Source organism: Loxodonta africana, chromosome 21 (assembly GCF_030014295.1).
Source record: "Loxodonta africana isolate mLoxAfr1 chromosome 21, mLoxAfr1.hap2, whole genome shotgun sequence".
Taxonomy (NCBI): domain Eukaryota; kingdom Metazoa; phylum Chordata; class Mammalia; order Proboscidea; family Elephantidae; genus Loxodonta; species Loxodonta africana.
In genome coordinates, this window is record NC_087362.1 from 75,034,369 (window position 1) to 75,062,150 (window position 27,782).

General features: G+C 38.0%; 1 protein-coding gene across 1 annotated transcript in view; it reads right to left on the reverse strand.

The window, feature by feature from the left end:
• The window catches only part of ITFG1 (integrin alpha FG-GAP repeat containing 1), a 242,533-nt gene that overhangs the window by 16,413 nt on the left and 198,338 nt on the right, over window positions 1-27,782 (reverse strand). Inside the window, exon 14 of the mRNA XM_064274126.1 lies at window positions 20,260-20,338. Within this exon, the coding sequence (XP_064130196.1) occupies window positions 20,260-20,338 (79 nt within the window). The remainder of the gene's footprint in view (window positions 1-20,259; window positions 20,339-27,782) is intronic.

Here is a 27,782-nt window from a genome sequence, read left to right on the forward strand (position 1 = left end):
TGACCCTATACCCTGAAACCTAGGAGGCAGTGGCTCCACCCTCTGAAACCCAGTGGGTGGTAGCTTTATACTTTAAAATTGAGGTAGCGGCAGCCCTGCCCCTTGTGCTCCTTCTGACTGTCCTGATGATCTTGGAACTGCTCCTGGGATTGTTCCTTTCTTTTCTTGGAAAACAATAGATGTTTGCAGCCAAGTCGGTTCATTGGTCTGTTTCCAGACTATAGAATTCCAGGAGGCAGACAGCTTTCCTTTGTTTCATCCTGTCTCTGCCCATTTCAGTCTAGTCTGACAGGATTTCGGCTGAGGTGGTTGATAGGATCCATCCATCATAGGCCTCATCTCTTTAGCAAAAGACTGTGCAGCCACACTCTTGGTGTCCTTTCCAGGATACGCTCTCCTAGTTTTTGCAATAAAATTTTCTGGTTTCTTTTAGCACAGGCGACTTCTAAATCTATGTCTCTCCTCCTTCATTTTACTTCAAGTGGCAATGAAAAACCACACTCCCTCTTTAAGATCCTGCTTAGAGATCTCCTCAGCCAAATATCCAAATTCATCACTTACAAGTTCTACCTTCCACAAAACATTCAAACATAATTCATACAAGTTCTTTGCCATTTTATAACAAGGACTGCCTTTCCTCCCGTGTCCAATAACATGCTCATCATTTCCCCATTTAACATCCCCATTCCTAGGTACATTCTGTTCATGGTGATAGAATCTTTCCCCACAGCTTTCAATTCTTTCTGAGCCCTCATCAGAATCACCCTTAATGTCCATAATTCTACCAAAAGCCTTTTCAAGGCAATCTAGGCTTTTACTATGAAGCACATCAAAATTCTTCCAGCCTCTACCCGCTCCAACAGTATTAATCACACTGAACTACTTCAATAACAGCAGTGAGACTAGTGTGTGGCCAAACAACAGGGAATCATAGCCTAGCCAAGTTGATACACAAAACTAACCATCACAGCTATGGAGGTAGAATCAACTGATCTTTTTCCATGGATTAATAAGGGGGGGATGAAGGAAAAGGGAATCAAGAGTAAATCTTAGGATGAACCTTGAGAACATGCTAAGTGAAAGAAGCTGGACACAAAAGACCACATGTATATTGCATTTATGTGAAATGTCCAGAATAGGCAGATCCATAGAGACACAAAGTATGTTAGTGGTTGCCAGGGGCTGGGGAGTGAGGCTAATGGGGAATGACTGTTAGTGGGTACGGGGTTTTTTATGGTGTGACAAAGTATTCTGGAATTGGATAATGGTGTGACTGTACAATTTTGTGAATATACTAAAAACCACTGAGTTGTACGTGAAAAGGGTGAATTTTATGGTATGTGAATTATAGCTCAATTAAAGAAAAAGGAATGAATCCTAGGGTTTTTGGCTTGAGTAGCAGGTAGCAGGTAATGACTGCTACTGAGATGAAGATGAAAGGTGAGGAGCAGGTTGGGTGGGGACAGGGTGGGTAATTCTGTCTTCTTTTGGATATAAGTAGAGAGGTCAAGCTGACAGTTCAGATGTAAATGTTAACTATTACTATCAAATATGCACTGCCAGTGAGGGTATAGTTAACAAGCTGTGACTCTGATGGATTCAGATAACTTGTACACTGGCTGTTGATATGAATGGAGTGGGTTTTGAATCTCCAGGATGAAGCTGTTGAAGCGTGGAGCTCTCCCTGGCTGCTCCAATCCTGAAACCCTGATTCCTGTGGTCAGATAACCTCTTTCACTGAAGACTTCTTAAGAAGGCTGGAAACTAATGATTAGAGTAAGCAAAATCACAGAACATACATTCTGACCAAATAAAAATAACCCTCCCTCCTCCTTCCCCCACTGATTATGAAGAATATGAGCTTTTCCCGAAATTTACTTTTTCTTTTCCTTAATTCACAGATCATGGGCTTCCATCTTTAACTCCATTGAGTATAGTAAGACTGAGTTTGAGTAACTGTAAGAATTGTCTCTAGACCAGTGTTTGTCAACCAGGCATGATTTTGACCCATAGAGACATTTGACAACGTCGTCATTTTGTCTGTCAACTGTGGGAGTCCCATCGGCATCTAGTGGATAAACGCCAGGGATGCTGCTAAGCATCCTACAATAAACAGAACAATGCCCACAAGAAGAAATTATCTGGCCCCAAATGTCAACAGTGAGTGAACACTTCCTGACATAGACTATAAAACTCACAGATATTATAAAGCTCATGAATATGTGGTTAGGATTCAAAGTTTTTGTGGATATTTGGATCTCCTTCTCTGCTTTCTATCCATTCATCTAAACAGTGATATTATTTGCCAGGCACTGTAGGGCATGGCAAATAGAAAGATGAATAAAGAAAAGATTTGTAAGTTGAGGAGTTTACAGTTTAAGGGGGAAGACAGGAGAGGCAAATCCAGATGGTCCTGGGCTCATTTTCTCCTCTCCTTTGACAGCTCAGGGAAAAGCTGGCTCAGCACGTTTGAGTCAGATCAATAGAACAGGTTCATAACTGAAGCTTTGCAGCCGAGGCCCCTCCTTCCTAAAGGGCATTTTCCTCAACCAGATAAAGCTCTCCTGTCAACTGGATATTCCCAGTCTTCTTCTAATGTCTGAATAAAGTGTATAATGTCACAAAGGTAAGGTTCTACCAGAGTCTTTTTCATGCGGCATCCATTATAGTTGATTGAAGCGTGTTTTTTTGCAGGACACTGAGAAGACGGGGCCCATACCTTTGCTGCTTCTCTGTAAATTCTCATTAATCCTGATTTTACTTTTATGACACAATAGTCATACAAGTGAAGAAATAATTCAAAGAGCTATAGTAGAGGTATAGAGAAGTGTTTATAAATCTAGAAGCTATAAAATACAAAGTTACTGAATGTATAGGATATCTGCAGACGGAGTTCAGGGGGAAAGGTGATGATACGTAGCTTAGAAATACTCTGAGCCTGTGAAGTCACGTAGTTTTAAAGTACTTATTGGAGTGGCTAAGGGGGACATGCAGACTTTCAGCCTCTGAGACAATAAACTTGTTTTGAAGCTCTTGTGATGACAGCTGGTTAGTAAGGGCAGATGTTTGACAGGGTTGGTATAGGTGTGGCTGACAAGATTTAACTATAATAGGTGGGCTGTCATAAGCCACAATAAGGTTTTACTAGAGAGAAAAACCCTAGTAATGTGTGTTGAACAGGATTATTTTTTTATATGGGATCCCAGAGGGTTTTCCTGGAATCATCTCTATATATTTTAATTTTTCTGCTTGAGGCAGTACTTGTATTTAAGTGCTTTACTGTTATATTTCCTTTTTTAAAAAATAGCTAGAAGTGTCATACCAAATCCCAAAAATCAAATTTGTTGCCACTGAGTCAATTCCAATGCATAGCGACCAACAGGATGGATCAGAACTGCCCCATAGGGTTCCGAAGGGGCGGCTTGTGGATTCAAATTGCCTACCTTTTTAGTTAGCAGCCAAACATTTAACCACTGTGCCACCAGAGCTCCCTAAGTGTCACAGCAGCCTTTAAATAACTACTCATTCATAATGTACAGTGTGAAAAGAAACAATGCTAGGAGAACATTAAAGAATACTGATCAGTACATAGCAGACATTAAAAAAATTAATTACAAGAAGGCTTTAGAGTTTGATCCGTATTCTTATTATTTCTAATATTTAGCTCTCTAATCTGAAAAACAAGTTCAGGTTTGTCAGTGTTGTGCAGTAATCTTGCTCTTTCTTTTCCTGTCTCTTACTAAACTATTAGTGCACCTTGGAGATATATATATACATATGTAGATATATATATATATATATATATATATATATATATATCCCCCACATGTCCGTCAGTTTGTTGTACTGTGGGGGCTTGCGTGTTACTGTGATGCTGGAAGCTATGCCACTGGTATTCAGATACAAGCAGGGTCACCCATGGAGGACAGGTTTCAGCTGAGCTTCCAGACTAAGACAGACTAGGAAGAAGGACCCGGCAGTCTACTTCTGAAAAACATTAGCCAGTGAAAACCTTATGAATAAAAGCAGAACATTGTCCGACATAGTGCTGGAAGATGAGCCCCCCAGGTTGGAAGGCACTCAAAAGATGACTGGGGAAGAGCCGCCTCCTCAAAGTAGAATAGACCTTAATGACGTGGATGGAATAAAGCTTTTGGGACCTTCATTTGCTAATGTGGCATGACTCAAAATAAGAAGAAACAGCTGCAAACATCCATTAATAATCGGAACCTGGAATGTACGAAGTATGAATCTAGGAAAATTGGAAATTGTCAAAAATGAAATAAAATATACAAACATTGATATCCTAGGCCTTAGTGAGCTGAAATGGACTGGTATTGGCCATTTTGAATTGGACAATCATGGGAGTGAAAACTTGAAGAGGAATGGTGTTGCATTCATCGTCAAAAAGAACATTTCAGGATCCGTCCTGAAGTACAACGCTGTCAGTGATAGGATATATCCATACGCCTACAAGGAAGAACAGTTAATACGACTATTATTCAAATTTACGCACCAACCACTAGGGCCAAAGATGAAGAAATAGAAGATTTTTATCAGCTGTTGCAGTCTGAAATTGATCGAACGAGCAATCAAGATGCATTGATAATTACTGGCGATTGGACTGCGAAAGCTGGAAACAGAGGAAGGATCAGTAGTTGGAAAATATGGCCTTGGTGATGGAAACAATGCTGGAGATGGAATGATAGAATTTTGCAAGACCAATGACTTCTTCATTGCAAATACCTTCTTTCACCAGTACAGATTACCTCGTCAGATGGAACACACAGAAATCAAATTGACTACATCTGTGGAAAGAGACGATGGAAAAGCTCAACATCATCAGTCAGAACAAGGCCAGGGGCCAACTGTGGAACGGACCATCAATTGCTCATATGCAAGTTCAAGCTGAAACTGAAGAAAATCAGAGCAAGCCCATGAGAGCCAAAATGTGACCGTCAGTATATCCCACCTGAATTTAGAGACCATCTGAAGAATAGAGTTGATGCATTGAACACTAGTGACTGAAGACCAGACGAGTTGTGGAATGACATCAAGGGTATCATACATGAAGAAAGCGAGAGGTCACTGAAAAGACAGGAAAGAAAGAAAAGACCAAGATGGATGTCAGAGGAGACTGGAAACTTGCTCTCGAATGTTGAGCAGCTAAAGCAAAAGGAAGAACTGATGAAGTAAAAGAACTGAACAGAAGATTTCAAAGGGCATCTCGAGAAGACAAAGTAAAGTATTATAATGACATGTGCAAAGAGCTGGAGATGGAAAACCAAAAGGGAAAAACACACTCGGCATTTCTCAAACTGAAAGAACTGAAGAAAAAATTCAAGCCTCGTGTTGCAATAGTGAAGGATTCCATGGGGAAAATATTAAACGACGCAGGACGCATCAAAAGAAGATGGAAGGAATACACAGTGTCATTATACCAAAAAGAATTAGTCTATGTTCAACCATTTCAAGAGGTGGCATATGATCAGGAACTGCTGGTACTGAAGGAAGAAGTCCAAGCTGCTCTGAAGGCACTGGCGAGAAAGAAGGCTCCAGGAATTGATGGAATATCAATTGAGATGTTTCAACAAACAGATGCAGCACTGGAGGTGCTCACTCGTCTATGCCAAGAAATATGGAAGACAGCTTCCTGGCCAACTGACTGCAAGAGATCCATATTTATGCCTATTCCCAAGAAAGGTGATCCAACTGAATGTGGAAATTATAGAACAATATCATTAATATCACACGCAAGCAAAATTTTGCTGAAGATCACTCAAAAACAACCGCAGCACTATATCGACAGGAAACTGCCAGAAATTCAGGCCGGTTTTAGAAGAGGATGTGGAACCAGGAGTATCATTGCTGATGTCAGATGGATCCTGGCTGAAAGCAGAGAATACCACAACGATGTTTACCTGTGTTTTATTGACTATGCAAAGGCATTCGACTGTGTGGATCATAACAAATTATGGATAACATTCTGAAGAATGGGAATTCCAGAACACTTAATTGTGCTCATGAGGAACCTTTACATAGATCAAGTGGCAGTTGTTCAGACAGAACAAGGGGATACTGCTTGGTTTAAAGTCAGGAAAGGTGTGTGTCAGGGTTGTATTCTTTCACCATACCTATTCAATCTGTACGCTGAGCAAATAATCTGAGAAGCTGGACTACATGAAGAAGAACGGGGGGCATCAGGATTGGAGGAAGACTCATTAACAACCTGCGTTTTGCAGATGACACAACCTTCCTTGCTGAAAGTGAAGAGGACTTGAAGCACTTATTAATGAAGATCAAAGACCACAGCCTTCAGTATGGATTACACCTCAACATAAAGAAAACAAAAATCCTCACAACTGGACCAATGAGCAACATTATGATAAACGGAGAAAAGACTGAAGTTGTCAAGGATTTCATTTTACTTGGATCCAGAATCAACAGCCATGGAAGCAGCAGTCAAGAAATCAAAAGGCGCATCACATTGGGTAAATCTGCTACAAAGGACCTCTTTAAAGTGTCGAGGAGCAAAATGTCACCTTGAAGACTAAGGTGCGCCTGACCCAAGCCATGGTATTTTCAATCACATCATCTGCATGTGAAAGCTGGACAATGAATAAGGAAGACGGAAGAAGAATTGATGGCTTTGAATTGTGGTGTTGGCAAAGAATATTGAATATACCATGGACTGCCAAAAGAACAAACAAATCTGTCTCAGAAATACAGCCAGAATGCTCCTTAGAAGCAAGGATGGCAAGACTGTGTCTTTCATACTTTGGACATGTTGTCAGGAGGGATCAGTCCCTGGAGAAGGACATCATGCTTGGCAGAGTACAGGGTCAGCAGAAAAGAGGAAGACCCTCAACGAGGTGGATTGACACAGTGGCTGCAACAATGAGCTCAAGCATAGCCAACGATTGTAAGGATGGCTCAGGACTGGGCAGTGTTTCGTTCTGTTGTGCATAGGGTTGCAATGAGTTGGAACCGACTGGACGGCACCTAACAACAACAATATATATATATATATATGTAATGTATATATATTTTAAAATTCATGGTATTTTTTTGGTTGTGGAGAATATACACAGCAAACATACGGCAACTCAACAGTTTCTACGTGTACAATTTAGTGACACTGACTACAATCTTTGAGTTTGGTAACCATTCTCACTTTCTTTGTCTGAGTTGTTCCTCCCCTATTAAAGAAACTCATTGTTCCCTAAGGTTCCTATCTAATCTTTTGAGTTGCTTTGGCCAATTTGATTCCATAGAGATAGTTCTTAAAAGAGCATAATGCTCAAGGCAGACATTACTTTTACTAGTTAAGTTAAACTATTGTTTGGTTTTAAGAAGACTTCAGGGGATATTTTTGGTTCAAGGTTTAAAGATTATCTCAGGGCAAGAGTTTCAGAGGTTCATCCAGCCTCCATGGCTCCAGAAGGTCATGAAAATTTGAAATTCTGTCCTGAATTTTTCCCCTTTTGATCAAAATGTTCAGTAATGGTAGCCAGGCACCATTCAGTTCTTCTGGTCTCATGGCAAAGGAGGCAGTTGTTCACAAAGACAATTAGCCACATGATATATTTCCTCCCCCTATTCCTATAGGGTTGCTATGAGTCGGAATCGACTTGACGGAAACAGGTTTTTTATTGTTGTTGTTTATTCCTGACTCACCTTCTTTCTCTGTTGTTCTAACTGAATAGAGACTGATCTTTGTGCCTTGGATGGCCACTGACGAGCTTTCAAGACCCCAGGCACTATTCAATGAAGTAGGAGGTAGAACACAACCACTGACGTGTTATTGGGCCAGTTAACTGGGATGTCCCATGAAACCATGACCCTAAACCTCTAAACCAAGGAACCAAATCCTTTGAGGTTTTTGGTTATACAGAAGCAGACTCAGCAACTACTTTCTCTCTTTTTTGTTGTTGTAAATATATCACATAAGTTTTGCCAATTCAACTTTTACAGGTGAACGACTTACTGACAGTACTTACAATAATCAGCTGGTTTTTTAATCACTTTTTTTTTAATAAACTATATATTATGACTTTTCATGTCTTTTTATGTAAATGAGGTCATATAACATTTGTCCTTTTGTGATTGACTTATTTTAAGTGCATATTGGATATTAACTTCCACTTTAAAAAAAATTTAAAATTTTGTGTGGTAAAAAATATATAGAATTTGCCACTTTAATCAATCTTAAGCGTACAGTTCATTGACATTACATTCACAATGTGCAACCATCACCACTATCGATTTCTGAAACTTTTTCATCACCACAAACAGAAACTCAGTATCCATTAAACAAATTCTCAATTTCTCCCTCCTCCCAGCCCTTGGTACCCCAAATCCACTGCTGTCGAGTCGATTCTGACCCCTAGCAACCCTGTAGGGTTTCCAAGGCTGTAAAGCTTTATGGAAGCAGGCTGCCACATCTTACTCCTGAGGAATGGCTGCAGGGTTTGAACTGCTGACGTTCTGATTTGCAGCTGACCACTTTAACCGCTGCACCACTAATCACTAATAAACTTGTCTCTATGCATTTACGTATTCTAGATATTTCATATAAATAGGATCATACAATATCTGTCATTTTGTATCTGGTTTATTTCACTTAGCATAATGCTTTCTCTCTCTTTTAATGATAGAAGTTCTTCAGACCACTAGTGTCTCCTTCCATAAATTTCTTGTGGGTATTAAATGGTATCTTCTTAGGTGAAGGAAATCATTCACCTCTCAATAATGAACATCCACCCAACTCATCTACTAATTAATCAGATATCACTAAAGGAAATTCTAAAATATGTATGGATTAAAGAGTAAGTGTTTTCTATTATCTATTTTGACAAAAAAGACTAACATTAGCCTCATATAAACATTTGGCAGGGAGTGCTGTTATCTGGTTCTTGAGTGTTCAGCCGATGGGTTGGTATGACATTTTCTAATCTGCAGATACAAGTAAACTGTTATTTCTGTTTTGCACAGTAAAACTGTCAGTACTATGTATTACTGAAAAACTTTTAAATGTAGTTCTCATGTGGAAAAGGCTTAAAGATATTAAAAGTAAGGTACTTGGTGAAAACAATACATTTAATAAAAGAGAATCCATGTCATACATTTTAGTTGTAAATATGATAAAATTCTTTGATTAAAATGGCTGAATTTAATTATACTCTAACTGTTCAAAAGGTAACTTCTTTGGTCTTAAATGAAGAATATTAAAAATACTAGGAAGATCTTTTAAGGTAAATCTATTGTCTTCTTCAGATTGTATTAGAAAAATGAAGTTTATCTTCATTAAATCCACAAGGAGAGAAATACAAGAGCAGAAATCCAGGATCATAACTTAATGTACTGGGCAATTTTCTCATCTTCCATATCCATCAATTTATGTAATATTATGATACTATTTTATACTGTCTTTATTCTCATGTATTTTAACTTCAAAAACTTTATGTATATATTCAGTTCATAGGAAATCCCACATCTAATACTATTAAATGATAACATCTATGTAACATGCTTAAACAGTCCTTGGTACAGAGTAATTACTAATCAATTTTAGCTATTATTACGTAGCAATAGTTCCAAACTCCTAGGACATAAAACAGCATGATGTAGGCCTCAAGAATAGACATCACCCTGTGTACTGAAATCCCTGGGACAGTGAATTATAGACTCTCTTACTATCACTGGGCTCCTAAATAAAGTCGGATTAGCACAACTCAGAGAGTGAAGGAATGTACCCATGTTATCTCGGTACTGCTCCTGGAATCAAAATGAAAAAAGACTTATGAAGTGCAGAAATCCTAAAGCCTAAGGCAATGACAAAGGAAGAGAAACATTATGAAATAACACTTCGCATTTGTTAAACTGTAGACATCATTTCACTAGACACAGTTACCATGGTTTAAAATTAAATAGAGATTGTAAAGGATAATTTCCCTCCTTTCAGGATACACCTAGCCTTTGACAAGATATTTAAAAATACTGAGATTCTTTCAGTAAGATAGCAGATTGGCTTATAAAGAATATCACCTGTGAGTAATGAGCTCCTTTAAAAATCATCTATACCAGTACAAACAGTCAAAAATTACTCTGAAGTAAAGATGAGAAGGTAAGGGGGCAGGGAAACTAGATTCCTGGAAATGATGAAACCAGAATGAAATGAATGAGAACAATGATGCACTGTGAAAAATATAACTGAATAATTTGTACAGAAATTGTTAAATGGGAATCTACTTTGCTATGTAAACTTTCACCTTAAACACAATAAAATATTATTTAAAAATAAAAGTAGGACCCTCCCCTTCCCTTCCCCGCCAATAGTGGCATGGCGTTAGAGTCCCTGGGTACTGCAAACAGTTAAGCACTTGACTACTAGCTGAAAAGTTGGCAGTTCAAACCTACCCAGCAGTCCTAGAGATCTGCTTTGAAATTGTCATGGCCTTGAAAACCCTCTGGAGCACAGTTCTACTCTGCACACATGGGGTCACTATGAGTCGGAATTGAGTCAGTGGCAACTAACAACAACAGAGTTAGGAATGAGTAGGTTTTATGGTTGGATAGTCCTGAGTTTAAACGCAGCCGTACTAGCTAACAATTGAGTAACACAGCGAAGTTATTTAAACTCTTAGCGCCTCCGTTTCCGATGCTGGACAATGGAGATGATGACAGCGGCCAGGCTGGATACTGTGAAATGCACTGAGATGATACATCAAGGGTCTGGAATAGTGCCCAGCACGTAGTACAGGCTTCATAATAAACATCCACAGATTTATTAATTTTAATTCAGTTCAAAAAATTTTTAATGGTGTTTTCATTGAAGGTTTACACAGCAATTTGGGCTCCGATTCAACAATTTCTACACAAGCTGTTCAGTGACATTGGTTACATTCTTCAGAATGTGTGAACATTCTCATTATTTCTGTTCAGGTTGTTCAGTGTTCATTAATCTAGTTTCTCTTCCCCCTAACTGTTGACCGTTTTGTCTTATATGTTTTTTTTTCAAAAGGACCACCATACTTAAGAGTGATATTCATTATTTTTTGAGCCAATTTGTTATTTAGCTTAAGGTGACCTTCAAGGTCTGAACAGTATCTCAGGACAACAGTTTTAGGAAGTCCATTCCCATGGATCTGGGCTTTTTTTAGTATTTGACAATTTTGTTCCACATTTTTCTCCCTTTCTGTCAGGGTCCATCTATCGTGGCCCTGATCAGAATGGGTGGTAGTAGTAGCTGGGCGCCACCTAGTTCTTCTGGTCTCAGGGTAGATGAGGCCGTGGTTCGTGTTGACTATTTCTCCTGTAGACTTTTGAGTCTTTGGTTTCCTTCTTTCTCTTCTGCTCTGGACGAGTACAGACCAGATTTTTAATTCAGTTTTAATGACTTTATTTCCACTACTTCATATTAAATTAAAAAAAATCCTGGTTCCAACCAGAAATGAACTGTCACTATGATCTGTTTCAGTTAAGCTTTCTGCCCAGTTTTTCTGTCTTAAATCTTGCTAAAAGAAAATGGAACTCTTTCTTCTAAGATTATGTAATCATCTATTCAACAAACACGTGGGGGTCTGAGAATACTCAAGACACATAAAAACAAAATTAGATATACACCCAGTCCTCAGTGAGTCTATAGTCTGGTAGGAGATAAGATACAGAACTAAGTATTAACCCAAGGAAAAGAATGGTCAGTGTCTTATGTGAGGTGAAAGACAAAGCTTGATTACAATTTGACAGAAACAGTTTATTTCCGGTTGAGGGAAAGATTGATGGGATGATGGTAGTACCGTCAGATTTGGAAGTGCTGAGATACAAGAACACGGGAGAGGCAGAGACTGAAAGGGTGAACAAGAGCATCGAGCACGGAGGTGGAAAAGCTAGCCATATATGGGAAACTAAGTTGGACTGGGGTGTAGGGCACGTAAAAGGAAATAGGGAGATAAAAGGCTAAAAAGTAATTTCGGGTTCAATTTGAAATCCTTGATTCTCAGGTACTGGGGAGCCACTTAGGGATGTAAATAGAGCTGTATTGTAGAAAGATTAATTTATACAACTGGATTTCCAAGAGTCTCAACATTCTGTAAACTAATCTTTAATGTTATTGAGGACAAACTGTTTACAGTATTGCTACTTAGCATTATAATAAGCCATACCAGAGATTACGTAACTGTGAAAATACCGATCCATAACAATTCTCTGTGGTAGTGGGGGCGGGGAGCAATGGGGCATTATGCTGAGTACACAAAATGTGCATTATGACTCGGCACCATGTTTGTTTGTGGCCTGTAACTCTCCTGTTGTTAATCTGGTCTGGAAAATCCAGATTAATAAAGGAAAAGGTACCCCACCTCTTTGAAAAAATAAAAATTTGGAATTTGTTTCAGGGTAAAGCTAGCCTAAAAAAGCAAATACCTATGAATATGTTGCAAAACAATATGACCTGTAATTAAATCAGTTCATCTCTTCTTTAAACTTACTTATTTTACTTTACCTGATAATGTATTTATGATAAATTTAAGATCAGGGTGGTGAAAAATTAAGTAAGGAGATGCAGAGTCTATTTTTTCTTTTTCAAATACTTTTCTACTTGAGAACACTTAGTTGTGCTCATGGGGAACCTGTACACAGACCAAAAGGCAGTTGTTTGAACAGAACAAGGGGTTACTGTGTGGGTTAAAATCAGGAAAGGTGTGCGTAAGTGTTGTATCCTTTCATCGTACTTATTCAATCTGTATGCTGAGCAAATTATCTGAGAAGCTGGACTATCTGAAGAAGAATGTGGCATCAGAATTTGAGAAGACTTATTAACAACCCGAGATATGCAGATGATACAACCTTACTTGCTCAAAGTGAAGAGGACTTGAAGCACTTACTGATGAAGATCAAAGACCACAGTCTTCAGTATGGATTATACCTCAAAGAAAACAAAAGTCTTCAAAACTGGACCAGTAAGCAACATCAAGATAAATGGAGAAAAGACTGAAGTTGTCAAGGATTTCATTTTACTTGGATCCACAACAAACGCCCATGGAAGCAGAAGTCAAGAACGCAAACGAAGTACTACATTGGGCAAATCTGCTGCAAGTCACTTTTGAGGACTAAAGTGCAGCTGACCAAGCCACGGTATTTTCAGGTGCCTCACAGAGATGTGAAAGCCAGATAATGAATACGGAAGACCAAAGAAGAATTGACGCCTTTGAATTACGGTGTTGGAGAAGAATATTGAATATACCAAGGACTGCCAAAAGAACAAACAAATCTGTCTTGGAAGAAGTACGACCAGAATGCTCCTTAGAAGCGAGGATGGTGAGACTTTGTCTCATGTACTTTGGAAATGTTATCAGGAGGGACCAGTTCCTGGAGAAGGACATCATGCTTGGTAGAGGGTCAGTGAAAAAGAGGAAGACCCTCAACGAGATAGATTTTATGGTTTGCGGTAACTGAATTTACAACGCAAGTTACAGGGAGACATGGATACTGAAAACAGGTAAGTCCGTATACATAAGACTAAGGCAATAAGAAGGAATACATCAATGGCGTTATCGAGCAATGAATGCAATTTTAATCCTTTGTACCAAATACACTTGCGCAGTAGACAGGAACTTGTTGAATTACTTACAGCAAGTTGTGGGATAATAAAACATCTGCTAGAAAAGACCACATAAGCAGAAACAGATTATATTCTTTATTCCGCTTCTTGCTCCAAAGCTGTTTTGTGGCAGTTCATCCTCAATATTAGGATGTTATATTGACTGTAAATACTATACTAGAAATCAGTCTGTAAATACAATTTCATGAAGCAAATGTTTGTTTTTGTTGGCACTACAATTTCTGATTTATTTTTAATTTTCCAGAATAGGTCTTTGAATCATTTGCATCTGTGTGGATGGCATTTCTAATTGCTAAAGAGTAAATACTTTTCTGACAATTTCTCTGAACTTCTATATTCTTGTAATTCATTTAATCATTCATCTGACTCTTGTAATTATAGCATGAGGATATATCAACTGCTGCTTAGAACTACTCCATACCGTTCTTTCTTTTCTCCCTCTCTGCCTCCCACCTTTCCTTCCTTGTTTTCAGTGAAAAAAAATCATTGTCACTGAGCCAACCCCCCATCCTCATCTCTATTGTCTTAGCTATCCCTGTTAGACTTTAGTTGACTTGAGGTTATAGTAAGGCAATGAGTCCTCTTCTGAGAATTCATTCTTTCAGAGGGGCAGAATGTCATGGATGATGCAGGAGGGCATAACAATTCTTTCCATTTACTTTTTTTAAGCATTATAAGTTCTGACACAAAAATATACCTCGTTAATTAACTACTGCTTAGGCTATGAGTGTGACCATTTAAAATGTCCTGAGTGGTGAAAAAAAAAATTGATCTGGGACTGGAAAAATTATTTTATGGATAGTTACATGTGGTTAAATGGAACATGAATATACTTCTTTGGAGATAATTGCAGAAAATATGCATATGAGAAATGAACATGAAGAATAAGATTTTTTTGACACTGGAAAATATAATTGATACTATTAAAATGGAGAAATCCGAATGGTTGTAATTAAAATTATAGAAAGACAATGTGCTTATGTGTTACAACAAATACTTTTCCTGAATAATCTAATGTATACCATGGATATAAATTTTGTTAAAACTTAATTCAAATGCTTCTTTGCCCTTTCACATGCTGTGCTGTCACTCTGCCGTACATTTTACTTGCTCTCGTATTTGAGGCATGTGATTGCTTAATACCACTTTTTTAATAGATGAAGGGTCCACAGAAGTTAAGGCTTACTTATGTTTTCCGCAGATTATGTTAACAAATACTAACCTCAGGGGACTTAAGGGGAATAATTTTTCTCTGGATTTAAAAAGGAAAGCTAATAAGTAATTTAAAGGGCAAAGAAACAACTCTTGGTTTAATGTTACTATTCATAAATGACCAATAACTCACACTAATCTACAGGATTTTGTCAACATGCTCCAGTCTAGTAAGTTCTTATCAAATATTGTTTAGGGAATTTGAATCCCTATTGCAGATCTCTGGCTAATTTACAAGACTAGTAGATATAACCTTAGAATCAAAACCAGTTTTGCTCGTGATAAACTTAGTTTAATTTTTTTTATCTGTCACAGAACTAATGTTTATATAGAAGATCAATGACTTTTCTGTAATGTAACTAATTGCATTTAGCAGGCTTTGCTGGGAAATGGAGTAAGACCACAAAGTATTTGGTAGTAATGATAAGTTCTGTATATAACCAAAAGGATAATTAAACCAGGCCTCTTTTGAATAACAATATATACATGTTGTCTCTCTCTGACAGTAGCTTTTAAACTTTTTTGACTGTAAGTCACAATAAGAACTATATTTTATGTCATCACCCAGTACAAACACACACACACACGAAATAGTATTTTCATAAAAAAATACTTAACTTTCCTATTTGTGATGTACTGTGATATTTTCTATTGTTTGCTTTTATTTTATTAAATAAAAAGTGCTGAACCTAAGCGACTAAATTAATTTCATAATTTTAGTATAAAAAAATCATTGCTTTATGGGAAACTCAGGGCTGAAATAGATAAATATGGTTGTTACGGATTGAACTGTATTCCCCCAAAACGTGTGTCAACTTGGCTAGGCTATGATTTCCCATGTTGTGCAGTTGCCCTTCATTTTGTGATCTAATTATCAGAGGCCCAAGGGGACAGGGGACCAGGAAGCAGAGGCTGAAGGGAGAAACAGCACAGGAAGCAGAGCTGCCCCAGTCTCAAAGGGTGGGGCCACAACCTCTGTGGTCTCAGAGGGTGGGGCCGTGGCCTCCTGGGTTTCAAAGCATCAGATCTTCACCAACTTGGTTTCAGAGTGTGAGATGGCCATTCGTAAGTGCCTAGAGAGGGACATCATGCTTGGTAAAGTAGAGGGTTAGTGAAAAAAAGGAAGACCCTCAATGAAATGGATTGACACTGTGGCTGGAACAGTGGGCTCAAGCATAGCGATAACTGTGAGGATGGCGCAGGACCGGGCAGTGTTTCGTTCTGTTGTACAGAGAGTTGCTATGGGTCACAGCCCACTCAAGGGCACTGAACAAAAACAACACAGTTATCCTATGTGTTGTACATCCTAATGTCAAGTAGCTAAAGCAAAAGGAAAAAATGATGAAGTAAAAGAGCTGAACAGAAGATTTCAAAGGGAGGCTCAAGAAGAGAAAAAGTATTACGATGACGTGTACAAAGACCTGGAGATAGAAAACTAAAAGGGAAGAATATGCTCAGCATTTCTCAAGCTGAAAAAACTGAAGAAAAAATTCAAGCCTTGAATTGCAACACTGAAGGATTGTATGGGGAAATATTAAATGACGTGGGAAACATCAAAAGACGACGGAAGGAACAGAGAGTCACTATACCAGAAAGAATTGGTCAATGTTCAACCTTTCAGGATGTAACATATGATTAGGAACTGATGGTACTGAAGGAAGAAGTCCAAGCTGCACTGAAGGCACTAGTGAAAAACAAGGCTCTGGGAACTGACAGAACACCAATTGAGATGTTTCAACAAATGGATGTAGCACTGGAAGTGCTCACTCATCTATGCCAAGAAGTTTGGAAGACAGCTACCTGGCCAACCAACTGGAAGAGATCCGTATTTATGCCTATTCTCAAGAAAGGTGATCTAACTGAATGTGGAAATTATTGAACAATATCCTTAATGTCCCATGTCAGCAAAATTTTGCAGACGATTATTCAAAAGAGGCTGCAGCAGTATATCAACAGGGAACTCCCAGAAACTCAAGCTGGATTTAGAAGAGGGCATGGAACCAGGGATATCATTACTGATGTCAGATGTATCTTGGCTGAAAGCAGAGAATACCAGATAAATGTTTACCTGCGTTTTGCTGACTATGCTAAGGCATTTGACTGTGTGGACCTTATAACAAATTATGGATAACACTGTGGAGAATGGGAATTCTAAAACACTTAATCCTGCTCATGAGGAATCTGTATATGGATCAAGTGGCAGTCATTCGAACAGAACAAGGGGATACTGATTGGTTTAAAGTCAGGAAAGGTGTGGTTCAGGGTTGTATCCTTTCACCACACCTATTCAATCTGTATGCTGAGCAAATAATCTGAGAAGGTGGACTCTGTGAAGACGAACGGGGCATCAGGATTGGACGAAGACTCATTAGCAACCTGCATTATGCAGATGACACAACCGTGCTTGCTGAAAGTGAAGAGGACTTGAAGCACTTACTGATGAAGATCAAAGACCACAGCCTTCAGTATGGATTGCACCTCAACATAAAGAAAACAAAAATCCTCACAATTGGACCAGTAAGAAACATCATGATAAATGGAGAAAAGGTTGAGGTTGTCAAGGATTTCATTTTACTTGGATCCCCAGTCAACAGCCAAGAAATCAAAAGACGCATTGCATTGGTCAAATTGGCTTCAAGAGACCTCTTTAAAGTGTTGAAAAGCAAAGATGTTACCTTGAGGACTAAGGTGTGCCTGACCCAAGCCGTGGTGTTTTCAATCGTCTCATATGCATGTGAAAGCTGGACAGTGAATAAGGAAGACCAAAGAAGAACTGATTTCTTTAAATTGTGGTGTTGGCAAAGAATACTGAATATACATACCATTGACTGCCAAAACAATGGACAAATCTGTCTTGGAAGAAGTATAATCAGAATGTATAACAGAAGCAAGGATGGTGAGAGTACGTCTCACATACTTAGGACATATTGTCAGTAGGGATCAGTCCCTGGGGAAGGACATGATGCTTGGTAAAGTAGAAGGTCAGTGAAAAAGAGGAAGACCCTCAATGAAATGGATTGACACAGTTGCTACAACAATGGGTTCAAGCATAACAGTGATTGTGAGGATGGCGCAGGACCGGGCAGTGTCTTGTTCTGTTGCAACTAGGGTCACTATGAGTTGGAACTGATTTGATGGCACCTTAACAACAATCTCTATTGATATTCTCATTTTGTTCAAACATTGTTTTCTTGATTTCCTTTAGCTTTTTGAGCAGATTCAAGGTTTTTGACTAATAATTCAAACATCTGGGTTTCCTCAGGGATGATTTCTCTCAACTTTTTTTTTCCAGTGAATGTGTCAAACTTTCCTGTTTCTTTCCATGTTTTGTAATTTTTTTTTTTTTTGCTGAGAACTGTATGTTGTATTATGTTCTAACAGCTCTGGTAATCTAATATTCTCATTCTCCAGGGATTGGTGATTTTTCCTTTTTGAGGGCTGGAGCTGTACATTTGTGACTTTTCCAAATTATTTTTTTGTGAAGTACGTATTGTTGTGTACAGTAGAAGTTTTTCTTATGTTATCTCTGTGGTCATACAGTGACCTTACAAAGGTTTCCTTGTGTATCAAAATTTATCATCCCCTTCATCAAGCTCTCATCTGGATGCTTCAAGTGTTTGAATAGACTCCGGAGTTCCAAAACAGTTGATTCATACAATTCCTGCCAGTTCATTAGAGGTACTGATTCCTGGAGCTTCCTAATCTGCTATCTTCTCACAATTCTACATCTAATTCTAAGAGTAATATTTTTGATAGACTTTGGTTGTGAAATTTATCTTTTTTTAAAAACGAAGAAAGGACAACAGGCTTACTTAAAAACAGAATGTAAGTGGAAAGTGAATCTGTTGAAATTCTGATGCTTGAAAGTTAACAATGCGGTATATGTTTTTCCAGATTTTTGTTCCTGTGAAATATTTATTCATTTAATTGCACAAAAATATATGCACACTGATGCACTGTTGTATTAAAGAAAAATAAACAACAGAGGACTGGGTAAGGTAGTTATTGTATAATCATAAAAACAGATCAGAATGAAATTAAAAAAATAGTACACATTGAAAGAGGTACATAATGTTATATAAAAAATTCAAAAAAGAAGACATGTTTAAAAATTGATTTATTGCTATACAATATTTATATTGTATTTTAAGCCATCAGTGTATATCTTAAGTAATCACCTTCTCAATGGCATTCTTTCAAAATACAGGTGAATTTAAACTGTTAGCATTTTAGATAGGATTTTTCATTGATAATTCACCAATGAGCTAAGTTTTTGGTTTTGTTTATGCTGGCTTTGTCTGAGTTATATTAGCTTCATGATAAGAAAGGAATAACTTTTTGTCTTCTTTCCTATGTTCTGAAACATCTTACAAAGCACTGACTCTGTGCCTTGAAAGTCTATAAGAATTAACTGATAAAACCAGCTGGTTCTGGGGCTTTTCTTGTGTACGACAAAGTTGAATATGCATCTGAATGAAGCCTTAAATAATGAATTTGTTCAAATCATCTACATACTTATACATTTTATGCTTCCTTGACTAATACTAAGCATTTGAGTATAATTTGTGTTTTCCAATTTCTCCTTGAATTTTTTAAGTAGTTTTGTTTTGTGGAATGTGTTTCTGTGCTGAGGCAGCAGTATGATTGAAAGTCTTAATGTGTACAAATAGCTCAAAAGAACAGTCGCTGTGATGTTAGGCCATTACATAATATGAGAATGCCCATATGATGAATTACTTCTTTTTTTATGTCCAAAAATGTGAAGGAGCGATAGCAACTCTGTTTATATTTCTTCATGGTTAGGACTCAAGAAGTCTCAAAAGAATCATATTACTATGTTAGATTTCCTATTTAGTTGTATTTACTGTGATCTGGGTCTCACCACAGTCAATCATCTATCAAAAGCAGGCATCCTTGGTTAGTTTTACTTCCTTTTTGTCTTGGTTGCATTCTCCTTTATTATTTTTTAAATATACAACTAGAATTTTTAAAAATAATCATATGTCAAAAATACCTACAGATAATATTCCAGCTTCAACTCCACACATGAAAATACTAGGGACTAGATTGTAGTATTCATTAAATTCCTTTTTTTCTTCTAAGATGATCTTCCTAATTATCAACCACTTCACTCTTTAATCAAGATAACTCAAGTAATTTTTGTTAAATGCCTTTCTGTTGAAAATTCAATTGAAAAATAAGGATAATGATTTGGCTTCATCACAATGAGGATAAATGAGGAATTCAATGTTAATATTTTTGTCCTAAGGCCCTTATGTAATCAACCAATGTACGTCTACTGAAATTCTAAGATAAAAAAATAAGTAACGTGAAAACATGACAGTAACATCTGTCACCAAGCTTACCTTGCCAATATGTCATTTAAAGGTGATTTTATGTATTATGGACATTTTATTCAGCCTTACCTGAACCGTTTTTCAGGTACCCATTTGCATCTACAGTTGTGTACATGATATATGGTCCAGGCTGATTTACTCCAAAGGGCTGCAATAAAAAAGGAAGAGGTAAGCCTTGAAAAGTATGTGAATGATTTGAAGATTCAAGCAAATCTATTACAAATACAGTAAAAAAAAAACTTATATAGTATTTTTACCTAGATGACAGTTACTTGGAGAGTAGTGCCATAAATAACACTTTAAAACAAAATTTGTTAGTAGAAAAAATGTTTAAATTTATATTATTGCTAAGTCACAGGATATATGTATCTTTGGCTGCACTAAGCAGCACCATTTTTTTCCTGTACTAGTATTTCCATGTTCCATTCCTACCAAGCTGCAGAGAGATCCTGTTGCTTCACATGCATAGCAAGGAGCACTGTTAATGTGGTGTACCTCTTGTTGACATAAATTTTCTCTCCTAAGTCTGTGTCTTTGGAACAGGGCATGTTCTGTCATACTCTAAATTTGTCCCATTCCAGCAAGATTGGGAGATTATACTTCTGAGGACACGTTTATTACTCTGTTATAACCTCAAAATTAGCTTACCATCCATAGTCTATATAGTGGAAGATTAGTGTCTTGGGCTTATAGTATTTTTATGTAGAAAGGAGAATATTATATACTTACACTACATATTACTTCCATGAAAGAATCACCAAAATTGTTATCTACATTCCTGCTTTGCAGGTGGGGAAGCAAGAGCTTGTTCTTTAGATATCCACAATTTTCAAGCCAACCACTGATAGGTGAAGAGATGTTAATGTGTGGAATTACCTTCTTCATACAATTATTCCTTTCTTTTCCCTTTATGGTTTTATCCTATATGTAAAAATCTTAAATAATATATTCAGTTACAGTTGGGTTTTCTGGGTTAGTTATAGTTAATAATACTTATAGTATTGTTTTCAGCAAGCCTTCCCAATTATATTCTTGAACATTTTTTCTAATTTACATTAGAGCGTATTTCACACTACTGTCCACACTATCTTATTTTACTGATTTATTTAGGTATTTTTTGTCTCTCCCGCTTATATTCACTTTAAAAATCAGGTCAGTGAATCTCTAATATGAATCCTTAAGCTCCCCTACATTCACCTCTCACCATGGGCCAGTCATTCTGGTATTTGAAGGCAAGGGCTGGAAATCCATATTCAATTCCTTTATACAATAACCCTCAAAATGTGCTTCAGGGATCCCCAGGAGGCCCCAAGACATTTTCAGAAGGTTGCAAAAGGTAAAAACTGTTTTCAAGATAATATTTGCCTACTACACTGTGTTAATATTTGTAGTAATAGTGTGACATCAAGGGTGGGTATTACCAGTGGCACCAAACTGCAGTCGTTGAGATGGGTATTTAGCTGACTTTTTTTTTTTTGAAAAGGGACAAAGTAAGCCTATCTCTTCAAGTAAAACAACTAACAGTATTTGTTGTCATTATTAAATGTGAGCTTCTACGTGAAAATTAGATTTTTGGAAACTTTGTATCTGCCAAGGTAAATTTGGCAGCTTTCCAGTACTTAAGATATTTTTTTGATGAGATCAATGGTGATGCTGACAAATGTGAATTCAGAGGACTGGAGGATGGAACATGTTGGCACTGGGAAGGTCTTCCTAACTCGGTAAATCAGTATTTTCCAGATAACTAATGCACACCGTTAGGAACCCACGTGTGGGTAAAAGAGTCATTCAAAGTCAAGACAGACTAATGGATTTTAATGTAGCAGTGTAAGGCAAAAGCACTTCTGAGATGGTATAATAATGGTCTCTGAAAATCTGCTACCCCATAGAAGCAATGAGAATACAGGCAAAAAAAATGGGTCAAAAATCAACTTCTTCAGAACTCTGGAATGTAACCAAGAAGTTTGTAAAAATTCAGGGAGCATTTATTCAAGAAAAACGGCTGAATCTTGGTAAGAATAATGACCTTTGTGGTGTTTAACTTGCCCTATTCCCATACCCCTGTCCCCAGCTCTGCAGTAGCCTTAAAAATCAAAAGCTTTGCAAGTATAAAGGTAGCCCTTGACTTATGACATACTCGAGTTACTATGTACTGCACTTACGACCACCTGTTTTTTGTACAGCTTATCAGTAGTAATATGTACTACATAGAATGTCGCAGCGTGTAATTTTCTGATGTTATCATTCTTAAAAGAAGCCCTGGTAGTGCAGTGGTTAAAGTGCTCAGCTGCAAACCAAAATGTCAGTGGTTCGAACCCACCAGCCTCTTTGTGGGAGAAAGATGTGGCAGTCTGCTACATAAAAAAGATTTACAGCCTTGGAAACCCTATGGGGTGGTTCTACTTTGTCCTATAAGGTTGCTATGAGTTGGAATTGACTTGATGGAAGTAGGTTTGGTTTTTTGGCTCATTCTCAGATGTTACTCACAGATGTCCAAGGACAATAAAAACCGAATTTATAAAGATTATACTAATAAAAGGCAATAATAATGAAAAGTAAAACAAACAAACAAAAGAGGTATTTCACTTATCCGAACCAACTTACAACGGAGTGGTTGGAATGGAACCTCACTGTAAGTCAGAGACTACCTGCAGTAGCTATGAAAATGACCAGCCTAGCTGTCACTGGAGCTCCCCAAAAGCCCCGTCCCCAGAGTCTGTCACAATCTGACCTGTAAAGTTCCATTCTCAGGGCTTGTCTTCATTTGACCTAATTGAAAGTTCTGTCTGTGTGAACAGCTCTATCAGTGAGATGTTTGTTAAAAACAATCATCAACACTTATCATCAAAACTGCAGGTGTCTGAGGCAGTGATACCAGTTAGAGATAACAAGAGGCTGGCCAAAATTTTAAAAGAAAAATTAAGGAAATATTCCCCGGAGTCCAGAAGGCTGTGTGCCTATACAGAGCTTTGTGCATGCCTAGGAAAAGCCTGGGTCCTAATCATCTCTGGCTGACCTTGAGGCATATGCAGGAAGTGAAGGCTAAGTAAAATTTGTAAACTACCTGCCATACTGTTGAAGGTGTGCTCCAATAACACATACAACCCCTCAGCAAAGACTGGAAGACTTACTGGTTCAAGGCATTTAAGAAAATTTCTGTCTAATCATTGACCACTAAGCTAACCGAGGAAACCCTGGTGGCGTAGTAGTTAAGAGCTACGGCTGCTAACCAAAAGGTTGTCTGTTTGAATCCATCAGGCACTCCTTGGAAACTGTATAGGGCAGTTCTACTCTATCCTATAGGGTCACTATGAGTTGGAATTGACTTGACGGCAGCGGGTTTATGCTAACTGAGCGAGGACCACACATAACAAAGAACACAGACTTTTTTTTTTTTTTTTTTTACAGTATTCCAGGGAAGTCACCAAATAAACAGCAACAACAAAAGGAAACAACAGCAAACCTTGGGATGGGGAGAAATCTGACTTCCAGAGTTGCCACATTACATTATTTAAAATGTCCAGTTTTCAACAAAAACTTATAAGACATTAAAGAAATAGAAAAGTATGACTCATACACAAGTAGAGGGGGAAAAAAAAAACAGTCAATAGAAACTGTCCCTGAGGAAGCCCAGATTTTGGACATACTGCACAAAGACTTTAAATCTGCTATTATAAATCTGTTCAAAGAACTAAAGAAAATCATGTCTGAAGAATTAAAGGAAATTATGAGAACACTGTCTCACCAAAGAGATTATCAATAAAGAGATATAGAAATCACACACACACACACAAAGAACCAAACAAATTCTAGAAGAGTACACCTGAAATAAAAAAATTCACTATGGGATTCAACAGTGGGTTTAAACTGGCAGAAGAAAAACGAGCAAACTTGAAGGTAGACCCAAAACCAAACCTGTTGCCGTCAGGTTGATTCCAACTCAGAGCAACCCTATAGGACAGAGTAGAACTGCCCCATAGAGTGTCCAAGGAGGGACTGGTGGATTTGAACTGCCAGCCTTTGGGATAGCAGCTGAGCTCTTAATCACTGCATCATCAGGGCTCCAAACTTGAAGATCCAGCCTGAGGATCACAAAGAAAAAAGGAATGAAGAAAAATGAATGGAGCCTCAGAGACCTGTGGGGTTATCATAGCAAAAGATACATATTGGAAGGCCCTGAAGAAGAGGAGGAAGAGAAAGGGGTAGAAAGATTATTAGAATAGTGGCTGAAAACTTCCAAATTTGATGAAAACATTAATCTATACATCCAAAAAGCCCAATGAACTCCAAGTAGGACTAACACTGACACCATAGTCAGTCTACACTAAAGACGCATTGAGAGGCAAACTGTCAACAGCCAAAGATAGAGAATCCTGAAGCAGCAAGAGAGAAATGACTCTAAACACACAACTGATCCTCAATAAGATTAACAGTCAATTTCTTATTAGAAATCATGGGGACCAGAAGGAAATAGGATGATATATTTAAAGCGTTGAAAGAAAAAACAAAACAAAACAAAACTGTCCTTCATAAGTAAAGGGGAGACTAAAGTTTTTTTTTTTTTTCTTTCAGATAAACACAAACAGAATTTATCACTAGAAGACCTGACTTACAAGAAATACTGAAAGGAGTCCTTTAGTGTTTCAGGCGGAACTGAAAGGACACTAGACAGTAAGTCAAATCCACACAAATAAATAAAGCATATTGGGTAAAGGTAAATACAGGTAAAGATAAAAGATAGTAAAAATATGTTTTTGTAACTCTTCTCAAAGCCAATCTAAAAGGCTACTGCCACTCTGCAGGAGAAAAGACCCGCCAATCTTCTCCCATAAAGATTGCAGCCTAGGAAATCCTACAGGGCAGTTCGACCTTGTCTTACAGGGCTGCTATGAGTCAGAATGGACCTGATTGCACACAAGAGCAACATAGTGTTTTACTCCACCTGCTCTGGACATTTGTTCTTTGGGTCAATGTTCTCTTGCAAAATACCGTGAGAAGGCTTTTGTGGCTCTACAGTTTCCTGCTTCTCCTTCTTACCTATCTGCACCTTCGGTCAGAGGAAACCAACGAAAAGAAAAATGTACTGGCCATATAGTTCACAGCCCATGACCAAGACGCATACTCTGATTTACACTACCGAGAGGAGGCACGATAGATTTCACCAACAAAGGGGCAAGGTGAGGACTGGGAAGCCAGCATTTGAGTATCCTAAAGAATTGCCCTGCAGTCTATCTTGGCCATACACTGCACTTTTGACTATAATTAAAATAACCATGGCCACACATATGGCTGTAGTAACAACAGGTTGAAACTATGGATAAATTTAAAAATGAGCACTTTTAGTAATGGATTTGAAAACACAGCTACTATAAGGCATGACAGTAAACATTTAGAATTAACTTATGAAGTATAGCATCTGTTAAAACAAATTAAAGCCTGAAGAGTAATATTCTAAATTCTAGGGCAAAATTAAAGTTGGCAGTCTGAGATGACATTGCTGAATCATCAAAAACAAAACAAACACTCAGTTGCAGTCAATTGATGATGACCCCAGAGTAGAAATGTGCTCCAGGGGTTTTCAATGGCTGATTTTTTGGAAGTAGATCCTAGGCCTGTCTTCCAAGGTGCCTCTGAGTGTTCTCCATCCTTCAACCTTTGGTTGGCAGACAAGCATCATACCCATCTGTACTACCCAGGAACTCCAAAAATATATACTATACTGGGCAATGAAATGTTGAGATGGTCACACTCGGGCAGAGTTGAAGCAATAAAACTGTGCTAGGAATCATTCATTCTACAGAGCTTCTGCAATCAGACTACACCCAGGGACTGATCCAGAACTCTGGTCTATAAGCACTGAGGCTTCAGGGAGCAATTCATACACAGCACCAAAAGAACTAAAGGAAAGAGAGAACTCACAAAAAGTTACCAAAGAACCTCGAAGAATATATAGGTCTTTCCCCCACCACTCTAGTTCACATGGGGGAAGGGTTAAAAGTTAAAGAGGATGGATGTGGACCGACTCTGACATCCAGGGCTGAAATTTATGCACATTTAGGTTATCTAACTGCAAACAGCTCTTGCTTAGTGAAATGAATACATATTAGAGTTGCTCTAAAATTAACTGTTTTCTTTGAAAACGTTTTTTATAAACCAGAAATCTATTTTCATGGAAAACATTCAGTGAGCTGACTTAATAAATTCTGATAAGGAAAGATGAAGGCATCAGCTATTCCGACAGAACGCTGAGGACTGTACCTCAATTCGCAGGTTAACTTTCCTTGTGCAAACCTTAGTACAAATCTCTCACAGGCTGCATTACCCTTTCGTTTAAGTATCACATCTGATAGTTGTTTGAATGGATTCAGACAAGTTAAATTTAAAAATATTAATACCTCTCAAATTTCCCATAATGCAAGTAAAAAAGTACTATCATTGGCTCTTTTTCCTTTTTCAGGAGGTATTATGTAATGCAGTTTAGGTGTTCTATTACACAGATTATTTTTTTACTGAGGCAAAATATATACATTTGTTGATTCAACATTTTTTACTTATACAACTTGTTGCTGCTGTTGTTAGGTGCCCTCAAGTCGGTTGCAACTCACAATGATGGTTATGGATTGAATGTGTCCCCCAAAATATGTCAACTTGGCTAGGCCATGATTCCTAGTATTGTGTGAATGTCTATCATTTTGTCATCTGATGTGATTTCCCTATGTGTTGTAAAGCCTATCGCTATGACGTAATGAGATGGATTAGTGGCAGTTATATTGATGAGATCTATAAAATTAGATAGTGTCTTGGGCCAATCTCTTTTGAGATATAGAAGATACAGGCAAACAGAGAGACATGAGGACCTCATACCACCAAGAAAGCAGCACTGGGAGCAGAGTGTGTCCTTTGGACCTGAGGTTCCTGTATGGAGAAGCTCCTAGAACCAAGGGAAGATTGATGACAAGGACCTTCCTCCAGAGCTGACAAAGAGAGAAAGCCTTCCCCTGGAGCTGACGCCTTGAATTTGAACTTGTAGCCTACTAGACTGTGAGAGAATAAATTTCTCTTAGTTAAAGGCATCCACTTGTGGTATTTTTGTTATAGCAGCACTAGATAACTAAGACAGCGACCCCATGTACAAAAGAACGAAACACTGCCTGGTCCTGCACCATCCTCATGATTGTTCTTACGCTTGAGCACATTGTTGCAGCCATTGTGTCAATCCATCTCACTGAGGGTCTCCTTCTTCATTGACTCTTTACTTTACCAAACATGATGCCCTTCTCAGGGGCTGGTCCCTCCTGATAACATGCCCAAAGTACATAAGATGAATTTTGCCATCCTTGCTTCTAAGGAGCATTCTGGCTGTACTTTCATCATGTTATGCAACCATCTCCATTATGTTTCCAAAATTTTCAACTCCCTTAACGGAAACTCAGTGTCTCCTAAAGAATGACTCTCTCTTCCGCCCTCCTGCCCTGGCAACCACTAATAAACGCTGGTCTCCATAGCTTTGTCTATTCTAGATATTTCATGTAAGAACACAGAATATTTGTCATTTTGTGACTGATTTCACTTAGCGTAATGTTTTCCAGTTT